This window comes from Nerophis ophidion, linkage group LG04 (genome assembly GCF_033978795.1).
Source record: "Nerophis ophidion isolate RoL-2023_Sa linkage group LG04, RoL_Noph_v1.0, whole genome shotgun sequence".
NCBI lineage: Eukaryota > Metazoa > Chordata > Actinopteri > Syngnathiformes > Syngnathidae > Nerophis > Nerophis ophidion.
Genome location: NC_084614.1, coordinates 78,252,980 through 78,270,831, shown reverse-complemented (window position 1 = coordinate 78,270,831; position 17,852 = coordinate 78,252,980). Strand labels below are relative to the sequence as shown.

Below are 17,852 nucleotides of genomic sequence, written 5' to 3'. Positions count from 1 at the left end.
GCTGACTCCTCATTGGCTCAGGTGGAGTATTATAAAAAGAGCCTCGACAGTTCCTGGTTCATTTTTCCTGTTTGCGAGTCAAGCGAGTGTTCGTCACTTTTGTCTTTCTCTGCGGGATTAAAAGTGGCAAACATCTTTTTGTTTCGCGCTGACATCATGAACTTGTTTTTATTCTTTCTTCTGGTCGTGCAAATGCACAGCGTGACGCCTGGTAAGTCCTTTTTATAAGTTTATTAATATTTTATTCATAAATCCTATTTGTGCCTTCACTTATTTGACTTCTGATAGTTTCTGTTACTTATTAATTAAATTATTGTTGTATTATTTAAGGCCTTTATTACTTAATCCTGGTTCTTTTTAAACATATTTATTGTTTTCCCTTTTTCCTAGTAAAAAATTAAAATGTTCCAAGAAGGTTACAGAAGCAGATAAATCCGTTTAGGCTCATTATTTATTTTCACTTTAGTGTTTCTTGTTCAAAGACTTATTTTTTCCAAGGCTTGTAAGAACGAACACAAATCTTCAAACACGGAAGTGTCAGAAACTAATCAAGTGTAGTAACATCACCCCGCCACAAGATGTCAGTAAGAGTCGACATCAAATGGGCAGAACAGGTTGTGTTCAACTCTGTTGTACTTTTTATTCAGCCTCCATTGTAGAAAATATATGTTTATTTTCAAAATGTTCAAACCGTCAACAGATGTTAGTAATATTATTAATGTGTTGTATTTGTCATAGAACATGTGAGTCTTGACTGTGATATCTAGCAGTGTTTGATGTTCACTTTAAGACCCGACTGAAGACGGAAGGAGCTAAAATATTCACAGTGCAAGATTGTTGAACATGAAACAAAATAATAAAAAGTCATCCTGTTGTTGTTTTCTTCTTTCAGTGATTCACACGCTGCAGTATTTCCTCACTGCGTCCTCTCAAGTTCCAAACTTCCCAGAGTATGTGGAGGTTGGTTATGTTGATGGAGTTCAGATTTCTCACTATGACAGCAACAGCAGGAAAGCAGAAGCCAAACAGGACTGGATGAACAAAATCACAGCAGAGGATCCAAAATACTGGCAGAGACAAACAGAGATCAATGTTGCTAATGAGTTGAGGGGCAAACACAGCCTTGAAGTTCTTAAGAAGCGTTTCAACCAAACTGGAGGTTTGTTTATGTTGAACTTTCTACTACTTAAATTTATTTGATGTACTCTTTTTATACTGTAGTAAACACACATTACTGCACTGATACTTGTCTCTGTCCATCCCATAATAACCTACACTAATACTGTGTGTGTGTGTGTGTGTGTGTGTGTGTGTGTGTGTGTGTCACTCTGCTTTACAACACTGTGTGTGTCTCAGGTGTTCACATTCTCCAGTGGATGTCTGGATGTGAATGGAATGATGAGACTGATGAAGTTAAAGGTTGGAATCAGCAAGGTTATGATGGAGAAGATTACATATCGTTGGACATGAAGACATGGACATTTACTGCAGCAAAACAACAAGCTTTCCCCACCAAACTCAAGTGGGACCAGGACAAACATCTACTAGAACACTATAAGTTTTACTACACTGAGGATTGTCCTTCTTACTTGAAGAAGCATGTGAACAATGGGAAGGAGGTCCTAATGAGAACAGGTAGAAACACAACATGTACTTTCACCTTTTAACTTGTCAGCACTCCCCCTATAGGAACATTACTGACATTACACCCTGTCTCTTTATACTCTTCTCTCTTTCGCTCACCTTCTCTCCATCTTTACCTCCGTTCTCACCTTCTCTCCATTTTACCTCCGTTGTCACCTTCTCTCCATCTCTACCTCCATTTTCCCTTCTCCAACTTTACCTCCATCCTCTCCTTTTACTTCCATCTTTACCTCCATCTACACTTTCTCTCCATCTTTACCTCCAATCTAACCTTCTCTCCATCTTCACCTCATTCTCTCCTTCTATCCATCTTTACCTCCATCCTCACATTCTCTCCATCTTAACCTGTGTTCTCATCTTCTCTCCATCTTTATCTCCTTCTCTCCATCTTTACCTCGCTCTCTCCATCTTTACCTCATTCTCACCTTCTCTCCATCTTTACCTCATCCACACCTTCTCTCCATATTTACCTCAGTTCTCTCCTTTTCCCTCCATCTTTACCTCCATCCTCACATTCTCTCCATCTTTACCTCCATCTACACTTTCTCTCCATCTTTATCTCATTCTCTCCTTCTCTCCATCTTTACCTCATTCTCTCCATCTTTACCTCATTCTTACCTTCTCTCCATATTTACCTCCATTGTCTCCTTTTCCCTTGATTTTTACCTCCATCTACACTTTCTCTCCATCTTTATCTCATTCTCTCATTCTCTCCATCTTTACCTCATTTTCTCCATTTTTACCTCATTCTCACCTTCTCTCCATCTTTACCTCCGTTCTCTCCTTTTCTCTCCATCCTCACGTTCTCTCCATCTTTACCTCACTCTCTCCATCTTTACCTCATTCTTACCTTCTCTCCATCTTTACCTCCATCCACACCTTCTCTCCATATTTACCTCCGTTCTCTCCTTTTCCCTCCATCCTCACTTTCTCTCCATCTTTACCTCCATCTACACTTTCTCTCCATCTTTATCTAATTCTCAACTTGTCTCCATCTTTACCTCATTCTCTCCATCCTTACCTCCGTTCTCTCCTTTTCCCTCCATCCTCACCTTCTCTCCATCTTTACCGCTGTCCACTCTTACTTTCCATCTTTATCTCATTCTCTCCTTCTCTCCATCTTTACCTCATTCTCAACTTCTCTCCATCTTTACCTCCATCCACACCTTCTCTCCATCTTTACTTCTGTTATCATCTTCTCTCCATCCTTACCTCCGTTCTCATCTTCTCTCCATCTTTACCTCCATTCTCATCTTCTCTCTGTACCTCCATTTTCTCCGTCTTTACCTCCATTGACACCTTCTTTCCATCGACACCTTCACTCCATCTTTACCTCTGTTCTCATCTTTTCTCCATCTTTACCTCCATCCACACGTTCTCTCCATATTTACCTCCGTTCTCACTTTCTCTCCATCTTTACCTCCGTTATTACATTCTCTCATCTTGACTTTAATCCACACCTTCTCTCCATCTTTGCCTCCATCCACACCTCTCCATCTTTACTTCCATTCTTTTCTTCTCTCCGTCTTTGATTCCATCCACACCTTTTCTCCATATTCTCTCCATCCACACCTTCTCTCCATCTTTACCTCCATCCCCACCTTCTCTCCATCTTTACCTCCATCCACACCTTCTCCCCACGTTGTCCTGTGTTCACACGTGACATCACTTCCTGTGCAGAGCTTCCAGAGGTGTTCCTGCTCCAGAAGACGCCGTCCTCTCCGGTCAGCTGCATGGCGACAGGTTTCTACCCCGACGGTGCCGACCTGTTTTGGAGGAAAGACGGCGAGCAGATCTTCGAGGACGTGGAGCACGGAGAGATACTCCCCAACCACGACGGAACCTTCCAGATGTCGGTGGCGCTGAAAGTGGAGGTGACGGCCGACGTGGAGGGCAAGTACGAATGTGTGTTTCAGCTGTCAGGCGTCAAGGAGGACTTGGTCACCAAGCTGGAGAGAAGAAGCATCCTGAGCAACGCAAGCCATGAAGGTGAGAAAGACACATTTAGTTGGAGATGTTTCCCATCACAAGTCCACCTGTCACCATTATTGATCCATGTCACCATGACAACGCTTGACGTCTGCATGCAAAGTAGTCATGAAGGTTTCCTCTTCATGCTTTGTCACTCCACTTGTGCTTTTTTGCTCTCCACAGACAACTTGAGCGTCGCCCTCGCTGCCACGGCGGCGGTCCTCGCTGTGGCGGCCATCATCATCATCATCATCATCATGGTCATGGTCAGGCGTCACAGAAACAGACAAGGTGAGGGACGCCAATGTCCTCTGTCTTCTTCTTCTCGGTGCACTCGGTCCAGGCCGTGAGTTGATGCTTTCATCCGGGCTGCAAAGGTGCGGCCATCTTTTAGTTGCCTTCCAGCCAAACACTCAAAGATCCACAGAGACAGAGCGCACACTCTCACGTAGAAACACGGCGTGACGTGAGGGGAAAAGTCCACTTCACCTTGTTTCTCTTTCATTTCAGCCCAGTACGATCCAGCTGGTAAGTAAAACATCTTTTCTTTGAGCCGCAAGAAACAAAGCCGTGGTGAAGCGTCACTCACATGGAGGTCTGATGTGGACCTTTGTTACAAGTTTAGCCGGAAAAGCCCAACTGGAGCTGACTCCTTCACAATAAAAGTCCCTCCTGTGAGCACACGCAATACAAAGTCTGGCATATCTCACTTTTGACAGGAGTCCTCATGATGAGGATCAGCCAAATGAGACATCAAGTGTGCTGACTCGTCATGTTTCCAAGTCACACCTCAAAGATCTGATGTGAGTGACGAGGCACCTTCTGGATGTTCTTCCTTCACCGTTTGCGTTTGTCCCGCAGCTCGCCACGGCGGCGTGGAGCTCGACGAGAACGTGCAGGCGGCTGAAGGCTGAGTAAGCTCACATGGACTGTCTGCACCTCCAAATGTTCTTGTGTGAAGATGATGTTCAACTTGGATTCACCTGCTTCTGTCGGGAATGTGCTGAGTGGTCTTCTTCCTCCAGGATGCTTTGTGCACTGGAACACAGGGAGATGTCTCCATCGCTGAGGGACGTCATCACACTCGGAGATGAGATGGAGATGTGCTTTGTTCTTCGTCCGACTGCTCCTCACGCTATTCCATGTATTCTTCTTTGGCCGTTAAAAGACTTTCAAGATCAAACGTTGGTGGCTGTAAAATCGCACGTTTCATGGCCTTGACGTCATGACGAGGATTTCTTCTTTTCTTTCAATGACCGCTGCTTATGATCAATATCACATTGTGTCACATCTCTGTCAATAAATCCGTTTTTTTCTCCACTCGCCTCGCACTGCTTTCTTGGGGACCAGGAAGAGTCTCAGTCATAAAAATGGTAGAAGTAGGTCATTTTTATTTATGTTTGTATTTTTTCATTCAACACTTAAATCACTAAATCAATTTCAGGTTTATCCGTCCTTATCAGTCTTTTTTTTTCATAATTTACGCCATTTTTGTCAAAACCTTGTTTTGTTATGGCAAAAGCACAAAATAATAATTTTCACTCAACTTAATTGCAATCTTAAATATGTCAATAATTCATAACATCATCGATTTTAATTCATAATTTTTTTTGGAGCAATGACAATTAAAACTTGTCCCACTGAAATTATTAGGATCCAAACGGGCCCCACTCATAAAAATAAGTCAAACATTTTTTTTTTTACTTTCAACACTTAAGTCCCTCGATAAACTTCAGATCCATCCCTCGTTTCTGTGACGACCTGTCACGTCAGGTGTCACGCGGTCTGTTTGCGTTTGTGTTTATCTCCTAGTCAGCGCTCTTATTTTGGTCCCACTTCCTGTTTGTCTCCCTGAGCCCTTTTCCCTCCTCACCTGTCGCTGATTGGCAGCCTGGCCACACCTGGTCATGGGGTGAGGGTGATGGGTCAAATGCAGAGGAAAATCTCACCACACCTAGTGTGTGTGTGACAATCATTGGTACTTTTACTTTAAACAACTGGCTTCTATTTATGCCTGCCTCGCCCTCCAGTCAGGGCTCAAGGATTGTTTTGTGAAACGTTACTTTGGTTTTTCTGTATGCTGCTTATGCTTCTGTGCATTTCCCTGCTGCACCTCCTTGTGCTCCCTGTGGGAATTAAAAGACTCTCAGCCGCACGTCGTCCTCCTGTCTCCTGCATCTTGGGGTCACAACTAGAGCAGCCATGCAAGTACGTGACAGCTTCTTCATTTCTTTTTTTTTTTTTTTTTGCCCTATTAGTCAAAAACCCTTTTTTTGTAGGATAAACACAAAATATCCTAGAAAAATACTCTTAAGTCAAATTTTGTATGTGACGTAATTGGAGCCATGACTAGTTTAAATAATTTGTAACAACATTGAGTTTGATTCATTATTATTTTTGAGCAATGACAGCTTTAAAGAGAAAACAACCTGCATGGCAGCTTTATTAGACTCAACAATGCAACTTTTCTTTGTTCCATTTCACATGTTTTCACCTCTTTTATTCCACTATTTAGTTATTTTATACACTATCTGTAGAATGTGTCGTGTATGAGCTTATATGGGACATAATGTATAATATTTCTAATTGCCTTTTTCTTTTTCATGCCTTTTTAACCTGAGTCTTTCAAGCAAAATCGTTCCAAAAATCAGCAAACCCGCCTTTCTTCTTCCTCCGTCAAAAGTAGGTGAATCCACAAATATAAATAACTACAGACCGATTTCCAAATTGGGTTAATGTTGAAGATGGCGGCGCCCGGACGGGCTGCGCTCTCGAGGAGCTGCTGCTAAAGATGGAACATTTGGCAGAAATACCGGACAATTCCACAAACTTTATGGCTGGCTCACATCGTGGTCACTCCGTGATCACGTACGACCGCCAGACACTTCTGGATGTGGACACATCGGGCCGTTTTGGACCGATAGACACTTGCGTGCTAGACTTGCTAACTAGCATGGGATTACATCGGCGGCTACATCCAGCGGCCTGTGAAGCAGGGGAGTCTAGTAGCAGCGGGGGCCGTCTACGGAGCAGACGCCAGCGGTGTGATCGGAAACGCGGATGCCGAGCGGGGCTAAAAACAAAGCAGAAGGCTAATCCCCACAGAACACCACTTTCCTCCATCCCGAAGACGGATTTAGATGGAAAATGCGCGACTACTGGTCTGGGTAAGGAGTCTGTTAAATTAGAACAAGTTTTTTCTGCTTTGAGTGTTTCAGAGTTGGACATGTGTTTTACTGAGGTGGCTAACTATGATGCGTGCAGTTTATCAAAGCAACAAACAAACAATCGGAAAATCCCCGTTACTGAGGTGGCTAACCATGATGCGTGCAGTTTATCAAAGCAACAAACAAACAATCGGAAAATCCCCGTTACTGAGGTGGCTAACCATGATGCGTGCAGTTTATCAAAGCAACAATCAAACAATCGGAAAATTCCTGTCGTATCAATTCCTAGATATGGTCGTAACTATACTGGGCATAATAAACACAACATTATTAATATTGCTACTACGGATAATTTGATCAAAAACTCCCTAAAACAGCCCACTACCTATAATGTAGGTTTTTTAAACATAAGATCATTGTCTCCCAAAACGTTGTTAGTTAATGATATTATCAGAGACAACAATCTTAACGTCATCGGTCTCAGCGAAACCTGGCTTAAACCAAACGACTTTTTTGCGCTAAATGAGGCATGTCCTCCTAACTTTACACATGCGCATATTGCCCGTCCGCTCAAAAGGGGTGGGGGGGTCGCACTAATATACAACGAAAACTTTAACCTTAGTCCTAACATAAATAATAAATATAAATCGTTTGAGGTGCTTACTATGAGGTCTGTCACACCGCTGCCTCTACACCTGGCTGTTATCTACCGCCCCCCAGGGCCCTATTCGGACTTTATTAATGAATTCTCAGAGTTCGTTGCTGATCTAGTGACACACGCCGATAATATAATCATAATGGGGGACTTTAATATCCATATGAATACCCCATCGGACCCACCGTGCGTAGCGCTCCAGACTGTAATTGATAGCTGTGGTCTCACACAAATAATAAATGAACCCACGCATCGCAACGGTAATACGATAGACCTAGTGCTTGTCAGGGGCATCACCGTTTCCAAAGTTACGATACTCCCGTATACTAAAGTATTGTCCGATCATTACCTTATAAAATTCGAGGTTCAGACGCATGTTCGTCAAACTAATAATAATAATAACTGCTATAGCAGCCGCAACATTAATACAGCCACAACGACAACTCTTGCGGACCTACTGCCCTCGGTAATGGCACCATTCCCAAAGTATGTGGGCTCTATTGATAACCTCACTAACAACTTTAACGACGCCCTGCGCGAAACCATTGATAACATAGCACCGCTAAAGTTAAAAAAGGCTCCAAAAAAGCGCACCCCGTGGTTTACAGAAGAAACTAGAGCTCAGAAATTATTATGCAGAAAGCTGGAACGCAAATGGCGCACGACTAAACTTGAGGTGCACCATCAAGCATGGAGTGATGGTTTAATAACTTATAAACGCATGCTTACCTTAGCTAAAGCTAAATATTACTCAAATCTCATCCACCGTAATAAAAACGATCCTAAATTTTTGTTTAGTACGGTAGCATCGCTAACCCAACAAGGGACTCCTTCCAGTAGCTTAACCCACTCAGCTGATGACTTTATGCAATTCTTTAGTAAGAAAATTGAAGTCATTAGAAAGGAGATTAAAGACAATGCGTCCCAGCTACAACGGGGTTCTATTAACACTGACACGATTGCATATACGGCGGATACTGCCCTCCAAAATAGTTTCTCTCGTTTTGAGGAAATAACATTAGAGGAATTGTTACAACGTGTTAAGGGAATAAAACAGACAACATGTTTACTTGACCCTCTTCCTGGGAAACTGATCAAGGAACTCTTTGTATTATTAGGTCCATCAGTGCTAAATATTATAAACTTATCACTCTCCTCGGGCACTGTTCCCCTAGCATTCAAAAAAGCGGTTATTCATCCTCTTCTTAAAAGACCTAACCTCGATCCTGACCTCATGGTAAATTACCGACCGGTGTCTCACCTTCCCTTTATTTCAAAAATCCTTGAAAAAATTGTTGCGGAGCAGTTAAATGAACACTTAGCGTCTAACAATCTATGTGAAACCTTTCAATCCGGTTTCAGGGCAAATCACTCGACGGAGACAGCCCTCGCAAAAATGACTAATGATCTATTGCTAACGATGGATTCTGATGCGTCATCTATTGCTAACGATGGATTCTGATGCGTCATCTATGTTGCTGCTCCTCGATCTTAGCGCTGCTTTCGATACCGTCGATCATAATATTTTATTAGAACGTATCAAAACACGAATTGGTATGTCAGACTTAGCCCTGTCTTGGTTTAACTCTTATCTTACTGATAGGATGCAGTGTGTCTCCCATAACAATGTGACCTCGGACTACGTTAAGGTAACGTGTGGAGTTCCCCAGGGTTCGGTCCTTGGCCCTGCACTCTTCAGCATCTACATGCTGCCGCTAGGTGACATCATACGCAAATACGGTGTTAGCTTTCACTGTTATGCTGATGACACCCAACTCTACATGCCCCTAAAGCTGACCAACACGCCGGATTGTAGTCAGCTGGAGGCGTGTCTTAATGAAATTAAACAATGGATGTCCGCTAACTTTTTGCAACTCAACGCCAAAAAAACGGAAATGCTGATTATCGGTCCTGCTAGACACCGAACTCTATTTAATAATACAACTCTAACATTTGACAACCAAACAATTAAACAAGGCGACACGGTAAAGAATCTGGGTATTATCTTCGACCCAACTCTCTCCTTTGAGGCACACATTAAAAGCGTTACTAAAACGGCCTTCTTTCATCTCCGTAACATCGCTAAAATTCGCTCCATTCTGTCCACTAAAGACGCTGAGATCATTATCCATGCGTTTGTTACGTCTCGCCTCGACTACTGTAACGTATTATTTTCGGGTCTCCCCATGTCTAGCATTAAAAGATTACAGTTGGTACAAAATGCGGCTGCTAGACTTTTGACAAGAACAAGAAAGTTTGATCACATTACGCCTGTACTGGCTCACCTGCACTGGCTTCCTGTGCACTTAAGATGTGACTTTAAGGTTTTACTACTTACGTATAAAATACTACACGGTCTAGCTCCATCTTATCTTGCCGATTGTATTGTACCATATGTCCCGGCAAGAAATCTGCGTTCAAAGGATTCCGGCTTATTAGTGATTCCCAAAGCCCAAAAAAAGTCTGCGGGCTATAGAGCATTTTCCGTTCGGGCTCCAGTACTCTGGAATACCCTCCCGGTAACAGTTCGCGATGCCACCTCAGTAGAAGCATTTAAGTCTCACCTTAAAACTCATTTGTATACTCTAGCCTTTAAATAGACTCCCTTTTTAGACCAGTTGATCTGCCGTTTCTTTTCTTTTTCTTCTATGTCCCACTCTCCCGTGTGGAGGGGGTCCAGTCCGATCCGGTGGCCATGTACTGCTTGCCTGTGTATCGGCTGGGGACATCTCTGCGCTGCTGGTCCGCCTACGCTTGGGATGGTTTCCTGCTGGCTCCGCTGTGAACGGGACTCTCGCTGCTGTGTCTTGGATCCTCTTTGGACTGGACTCCCGCGACTGTGTTGTATCCATTGTGGATTGAACTTTCACAGTATCATGTTAGACCCGCTCGACATCCATTGCTTGCTTTCCTCCTCTCTAAGGTTCTCATAGTCATCATTGTCACCGACGTCCCACTGGGTGTGAGTTTTCCTTGCCCTTATGTGGGCCTACCGAGGATGTCGTGGTGGTTTGTGCAGCCCTTTGAGACACTAGTGATTTAGGGCTATATAAGTAAACATTGATTGATTGATTGATTGAATGTCCAATCCAAGATGGCCGACAGGACTGTCTTTTGTTTGTCTGCTTGTCAAAGTGGTCTGAATTTCTATGTGTTTTAGTCTCTTTTTTTGGCCGATTTAAGTAAATTGCACTAGTTTTAAGCGTAACAATTGATGAATGAAGGCTTACTTCCAAAAAGTGGTATTTCTGACTGCTTTTGTTGGATTTGGAAATCTGGAGGCCTCTGACCTGCAGAAGCCGGGGGATGTTTTGCTAGCTGAAATTTTGGCCTTCCATCTGCCACAGTCTGGATCTATACTAGTCTCAGCTTGGCCTTCCACTACCTACAGTCTGAGTCGACTGGCTTCATCTTGGCCTTCCGTCTTCCACGGCCTGGATCCATCTTAGCCTCAGACTGACTAAAGCTGGGCCTCTGCTAGCCTTAGCTTGGTCTTCCAACTCTTGTAGCTTGGACATCTGAACTTTGATTATTGGACCTGGGTAGGTAGTAAAACAATTTAACAATGACTTTGACAAAAGCTCTCTATTTAATATTAATGCTTTTTCCTGGACTTGTTTTCTGCAATTGTAGTGGGGTACCTGACCAGGTGCTCCACCAACCTTTAACTCTACCAAACGCAATAACAATCACCTGGTCCTTTGAAACTACAGCATTTACACAAAGGTTATTGATATCCACATGTGGGTCAGTGCTAAATAATTCTAACCAGCTTCAGTTATGGTGTATTTCTGTGCTAAACAGATGGTTTTCTCCTTCTGATATTACTCATTTTGATATTGTGAAGCCAAATAATGTTGTCATGAGGTCACCTTGCCATATGAAACGGAAAATCTTTATATTGCTCTTACTTCTGCTATCAGGCAATGTGCAACCAAACCCAGGCCCAGCTTTATACAACATCAGTACTCCTGGTGAACTTAGAGCTAGGTCAGGTCTTGGTTTAATTCATTCAAATATTACAAGCCTACTGCCAAAATTAGACTTAGTCAAAATTTGGATTCAAACAACCAATGCAGATATATTTATTTTATCAGAAACCTGGCTAAGTAAAGCAGTCTCTGACAAGGACATTGCTATAAATGGATACAATGTCTTCCGATGCGATCGTCCTCGAAAAGGTGGAGGGGTGGCTATGTATATAAAAAACAGATTTAATGTTACTTTATTATCATCACTGTCAATCACTAAACCATTTGAACTCCTTGCCCTGCAGCTTGAATTCTCGCATGGCCAAACTCTCGCAATTGTAGGGTGTTATAGACCTCCCTATGCCTCCACTGAAGCCCTTGCCTCTCTTGAATCCTTTATGAGTGGACTACTGAACTTCTCTTGGTTGGTGATTTAAATTTTGACTGGTTGACTTCCTCTTCTGATAACCTTAAAGCTGTATGCAACACACTAAATTTAACTCAATTATTCACTTCCCCAACTCGACCCAATACTAAAAACACCTCAAAATCATCTTTACTTGATGTAATTCTAACCAACGCTCCCCATAAGTACACTGGTACTGGGGTGTTTGTCAATGACTTGAGTGATCATTGTACAATTGCAGCTGTAGGAAACTGCAAGCTACCAAAATCAAAACCCATTATTACATGCAAAAGAGATATTAACATTTTTCGCCTCCCAGCTTTTATATACGACTTAGCTGCCTTTGAGTGGAACAGAGTTGCTTTAATTGATGATATTGAGATAGCGTTGAAATACTTTTATAACGAATTTCAACGTATAGTCAATAAACATGCTCCCTTTCGAAAATTTAGAGTTAAAGGTGGAAATAATCCCTGGTTTACCGCTGCAATTGGAAACCTTCTCAAAGAGAGAGATGTTGCTTGGGCCAGGGCTCGAAAAACAAAGACAGAGGTTGACTGGCTTAGCTTTCGCCAGCTTAGAAATAAATGTACTTCGCTTGTTAAGAGAGCCAAGTCTGATTTTTACCTGCATGAATGCAAGAAAACATATCAATCACCCCAAAAAGTTTTGGCAAACCATAAAAGCTTCTTTAAATCATGTGAAAACAAATGACTTCCCATGTCCTTTGATTACTCAATCTGGTACTTTGTCTGATAAGACAACTATATCAAATTGTTTTAATGAGTATTTAGTTTCTGGCGGATTTTTCTTTGAGTCGTTGAATCCTCAATCGTCAAATGTTGGTTTAACTAATGTTAATATCCCAAATACACCACAGGCTGTAATTAGACGCAGCACCTGCACTTGTGACTTCACACCTGTATCAGTATCTGAGGTATACAATGCACTAAAGAGCCTGGACACAACTAAAGCAGCAGGACCGGACCAAATTGAACCCGTTTTCTTAAAATTGGCTGCTGATTTTATTGCTGAGCCTCTCTCGCATATTTTTAACCTCAGTCTAACAAGTAAAATCATTCCAAAAATCTGGAAATCAGCCTTTGTTCTTCCCCTGCTAAAAGGGGGTGAACCCACAAATATAAATAATTACAGACCAATTTCAAAATTATGCATTTTAGCAAAATTGTTTGAGAAAATCATCAGTAACCAGCTAAATTAATTTTTTAGAATTAAACAATATTTTATCCCCATTTCAATCGGATTTTAGAATACAGCATAGCACTATTACAGCTGCTCTTAAGGTCCTCAATGATTTAATCGAGACTGTGGACGGCAAAAAATACTGTGTCGGCCTTTTTATTGATTTGTCAAAAGCATTTGACACAGTAGACCACAGTCTGCTCATTGAAGCTCTCCATCACGTTGGATTATCTAAAAATGCAGCTGCTTGGTTCACAGACTATCTTTCCAGCAGAACACAACGTGTACAGGTGGCTGGGACAACCTCTTCATTATTGGACATTACCAAAGGAGTTCCACAAGGCTCAGTGCTGGGGCCCATTTTATTTTCTATCTACTTGAATAATCTTTGCAATAATCTGTCAAATGCAATGTACCATTTTTATGCAGACGACACCATTATTTATTGCTGTTCAACCTCCAGCACTCAGGCTTTTGAGTTTTTACAAGCTGCTTTTGATGTCATCCAGGCTCGCTTATTTGATCTTAAATTGGTTTTAAATACAGATAAAAGCAAAGTAATGGTTTCTCTCATTCAAGGGTGCTACTGGAAAATATTCCAAATATTGTAACATCAAATGGAAACCCTATAGAGCAGGTCTTAAATTACAAGTACTTGGGTTTTACTCTTGATCAGGAGCTTTCATTTAAAGCCCGTATTAACAACTTGGTCTCTAAGCTCAGGGTAAAGCTCGGTTTCCTTTTTAGAAATAAAAACGGCTTCTCTCTTAAAGTCAGAAAGAAATTGGTGACAGCGACTATCTTGCCCGTAAATGATTATGGAGACCTGCTTTATTTTAGTGCTTCATCTAAATGCCTCCAGTCCTTGGACACTGTTTTTCACTCAGCACTAAGATTTGTTCCTGGCTGTCGTAGTCTCACCCACCACTGTCAACTGTATATGAAGTCAGACTTATCTTCATTGAGTGCACACAGATACACACATTGGCTGGCCATCATTTATAAAGCTCTTTTAGGTTTAATACCTCCATACTTGTCTACTTTGTGACAAAGAAAAAACAGCTCTTATGCGTTCTAACAATTTGTATGTTTTAACTGTTCCCCATGTACGGACTGAATTTGGCAAAAGAGCTTTTGGCATTGCTGCCCCTATGGCATGGAATGCATTGCAGACGAAACTGAAACTCACTGAACTAATTCCATTCGAAGCCTTCCGTTCTGTCCTGAGGGACAGAGAGCAAGAGACTTTTGCTCAGTGCCTGTGTTGCCCACATATGTGGTCCTCTCCAAGGTTTCTCATAGTCATCATGGTCGACGTCCCACTGGGGCGAGTTTTTCCTTGCCCTTATGTGGGCCCTACCGAGGATGTCGTTGTGGTTTGTGCGGCCCTTTGAGGCACTTGTGATTTAGGGCTATATAAATAAACATTGATTGGTGATTGATTGATTGAAAGGCCTACTGAAAGCCACTACTAGCGACCACGCAGTCTGATAGTTTATATATCAATGATGAAATATTAACATTGCAACACATGCCAGTTTGCTAAATTGCAATTTTAAATTTCGCGCCAAAGTATCCTGCTGAAACGTCGCGGTATGATGATGCGTGTGCGTGACGTCACGCATTGTAGAGGACATTTTGTTCCAGCACCGTTCCCAGCTATAAGTCGTCTGTTTTCATCGCATAATTCCACAGTATTCTGGAGATCTGTGTTGCTGAATATTTAGCTATTTGTTCAATGAATAATGGAGACGTCAAAGAAGAAAGCTGTCGGTGGGAAGCGGTGTATTGCGGCCGCCTTTAGCAACACAAACACAGCCGGTGTTTTTCATTGTTTACATTCCCGAAGGATGACGTTGAAGCTTTACTATGGAACAGAGCGGTCAAGCAAACACGGCTGGATTGGACCACACACACAAAGTACAGTGTATTATGCAGTGGTCACTTTGAAAGATCGTGTTTCGGAGAGGGTCCCTTCTGAAGGGCAAAGATGGGCGTCACCACCACCCGTCGACTGGTGCTGAAGAAAGGTGCGGTTGTACAGTTACGACCATGTAATCACACTTTAACACTAGTAACACAATAACCAGATAAGGAAATTTCCTGAATTATCCTAGTAAATATGTCTAATAATATCTGAATCGCTCCCACTGTAGTCTTTTTTTTTCTTTCTAGTCCTTCACTCTCACTTTCCTCATCCACAAATCTTTCATCCTCGCTCAAATTAATGGGGAAATCGTCGCTTTCTCGGTCCGAATCGCTCTCGCTGCTGGTGGCCATGATTGTAAACAATGTTCAGATGTGAGGAGCTCCACAACCCGTGACGTCACGCGCACATCGTCTGCTACTTCCGGTACAGGCAAGGCTTTTTTATCAGCACCAAAAGTTGCTAACTTTATCGTCGATGTTCTCTACTAAATCCTTTCAGCAAAAATATGGCAATATCTGGAAATGATCAAGTATGACACATAGAATGGACCTGCTATCCCCGTTTAAATAAGAAAATCTCATTTCAATAGGCCTTTAATGTTAGTGCGGCCCGCAAGTTTTATATGAACGGCGCTTGACAGCGTTGTGTTATTCGGGTCCAAAATAGTTCTTTGAACGTTCTGGGTTGCCTACCCTGCATTAGTGGAAAAGCAGCAAATGAGTGAAAGCGACAGAGACGTTGCCATGGAGACGGGGGTTCACTTACGTGCCTGGCTGCAGTCACACCACGACACCTGTCCGTCAGTAATAACAGTCCCCGATAACCTGGACCAATTCAAACCGTTATTTGTTTTTTTTAGTTTGCATTGCCTCACACGATGAACACTACATATAAACACTCCGGGAGCCGTCACTTTTTTGCGCTCGCTATCCCGGTACTTTCCCGGCTATTATCCGCCGACCGCCGTGTTGCTGTAGGGAGGAAAAGCGCAGCGACGCACATTGCGGAAACAACATTATTCTCCGTGCGTGGGCTAAATACAAATATATTCCACAACCCCAAACATGTCTTTTTCAAAGCCTGCAGTGAAGAGAAGGGTTAGTGATGAGCAAAGACAATTCCAGGAAAAGTGGGAGATGCGATATTTCTTTGTTGAGCACAGGGGCACCCCGACGTGTCTTATTTGCACCCAGAAAGTTGCACAAGGGATACAATTTGAAACGTCATTATACAACTAGACATGGTGAGGAGTATGCAAAAAAAAATATTTTTTTGCGGCCCAGCCTCACTCAGACTCTGCATCCAGTGGCCCCCTGGTAAATTGAGTTTGAGACCCCTGGTCTAGAGTGTAGGCAGTGCTGTTAAGTTTCTCTGTGTGTGAATAAGTGGAGGAGGCGGAAACTTTGAGGCATGACGCAGCTGACTTGTTGATAAACTAGTTTGAGAAGAATGTTTTTGTTTTGCTCATAAGTGGATTGTACTTTTCAGTGGTGTAAATATTGACTATTGTGTGTGAAGTCCTACTAAAGGTGAACATTCAGTTTAAGAATTAGGCCATCAAGTTAAGATAAATGTAGTGATGGTGGGAAAAATATGGATCAAGGATACTTTATGAAGTTGAGTTCACTTTTATTTTTTTACTTCCCCTCCTGAGAGATTGGCACCTTCTTGTGGTTATTTTGAGCTTAGTCTTCAGGTGGCACACCCAAGTTGCACAGGTGTGAAGGTAGAGGCCTGACAAAGTGCAATCCTCGTCTCCAGGATGGAGTTGGACTCATAGGGCCTGATTTATTAAAGGTTTGCGTGTACTAAAACACGTGCAAACCCGATAGCACACGCAGAGCTGATCTACTAAACCTGTGCAAAGTGGATTGTGTCTCTTAAGTGAGCAGAATAAGGCGTGCAATACATTTTGGGTCTCTGTCTTCATTAACATGCAAAATATATGCTGATCATTAAAACTCCCACAATACTGGGAGAAAATGCGAATATAATTATTTATCACGCCCAATATGATTTATCAACACTCACCGCTGTCGTGCCAGCACTATTTAGTTTTTATTTAGTAACTGGGCACACTGACAGTTCCACACACGGCTGCAGGATCAGTGCTTGTGCTCCACAGACACACATTTTACAGATATCGTCTTTTCAGCAACATCATTTTATAGCTGCTAAGGGACTTAAGGGGCTAATTACAACCAATTTGATTGATGCGTTTTTGTGGCCTTTATTTTTTTTTTTTAATAATGTTCTTTTTTTCAATATACAAAACCCGAGACCAATGAAGTTGGGACGTTGTGTAAATGGTAAATAAAAACAGAAAACAGTGATTTGCAAATCTTTTTCAACCCATATTCAATTGAATAGACTGCAAAGGCAAGATACTATACGCTCAAACTAGATAACTTTATTTTTTGCAAGTATTAGCTCATTTGGAATTGCCTGCAACATGTTTGAAAAAATATGGCACATGTGGCAAAAAAGACTGAGAAAGTTGAGGAATGCTCATCAAACACTTATTTGAAACATCCCACAGGTGAACAGGCTAATTGGGAACAGGTGGGTGCCATGATTGAGTATAAAAGCAGCTTCCATGACATTTTTGTTCATTCACAAACAAGGATGGGCCGAGGGTCACCACTTCATGAACAAATGTTTAAAAACAACAACTCTCAACGAGCTATTGCAAGGAATTTAGGGATTTCACCATCTGCGGTCCGTAATATAATCAAAAGGTTCAGAGAATCTGGGTAAATCCCTGCACGTAAGCAGCAAAGCTGAAAACCAACATTGAATCCCCTTGACCTTCGATCCCTCAGGCCGTACTGCATCAAAAAGTGGCATCAGTGTGTAAAGGTTATCACCACGTGGGCTCAGGAACACTTCAGAAAACCACTGTCAG

At 42.2% G+C, this 17,852-nt stretch overlaps 2 protein-coding genes across 2 annotated transcripts in view; both read left to right on the top strand.

Annotated features, from left to right (window-relative positions):
• Positions 1-755: 755 nt before the first annotated feature.
• On the top strand, positions 756-4,935 carry LOC133551956 (class I histocompatibility antigen, F10 alpha chain-like). Its single transcript, XM_061899171.1, has 3 exons — positions 756-1,159; positions 1,357-1,635; positions 3,325-4,935. Exons 1-3 carry the CDS (start codon positions 844-846, stop codon positions 3,963-3,965), a joined length of 1,236 nt encoding a protein of 411 aa, XP_061755155.1. The 5' UTR covers positions 756-843; the 3' UTR covers positions 3,966-4,935.
• Positions 4,936-6,355: 1,420 nt separating this feature from the next.
• Positions 6,356-17,852, top strand: part of LOC133551943 (uncharacterized) — a 71,634-nt gene continuing 60,137 nt past the window's right edge. Inside the window, exon 1 of the mRNA XM_061899156.1 lies at positions 6,356-6,782. Within this exon, the coding sequence (XP_061755140.1) occupies positions 6,407-6,782 (376 nt within the window). The 5' untranslated portion in view covers positions 6,356-6,406. The remainder of the gene's footprint in view (positions 6,783-17,852) is intronic.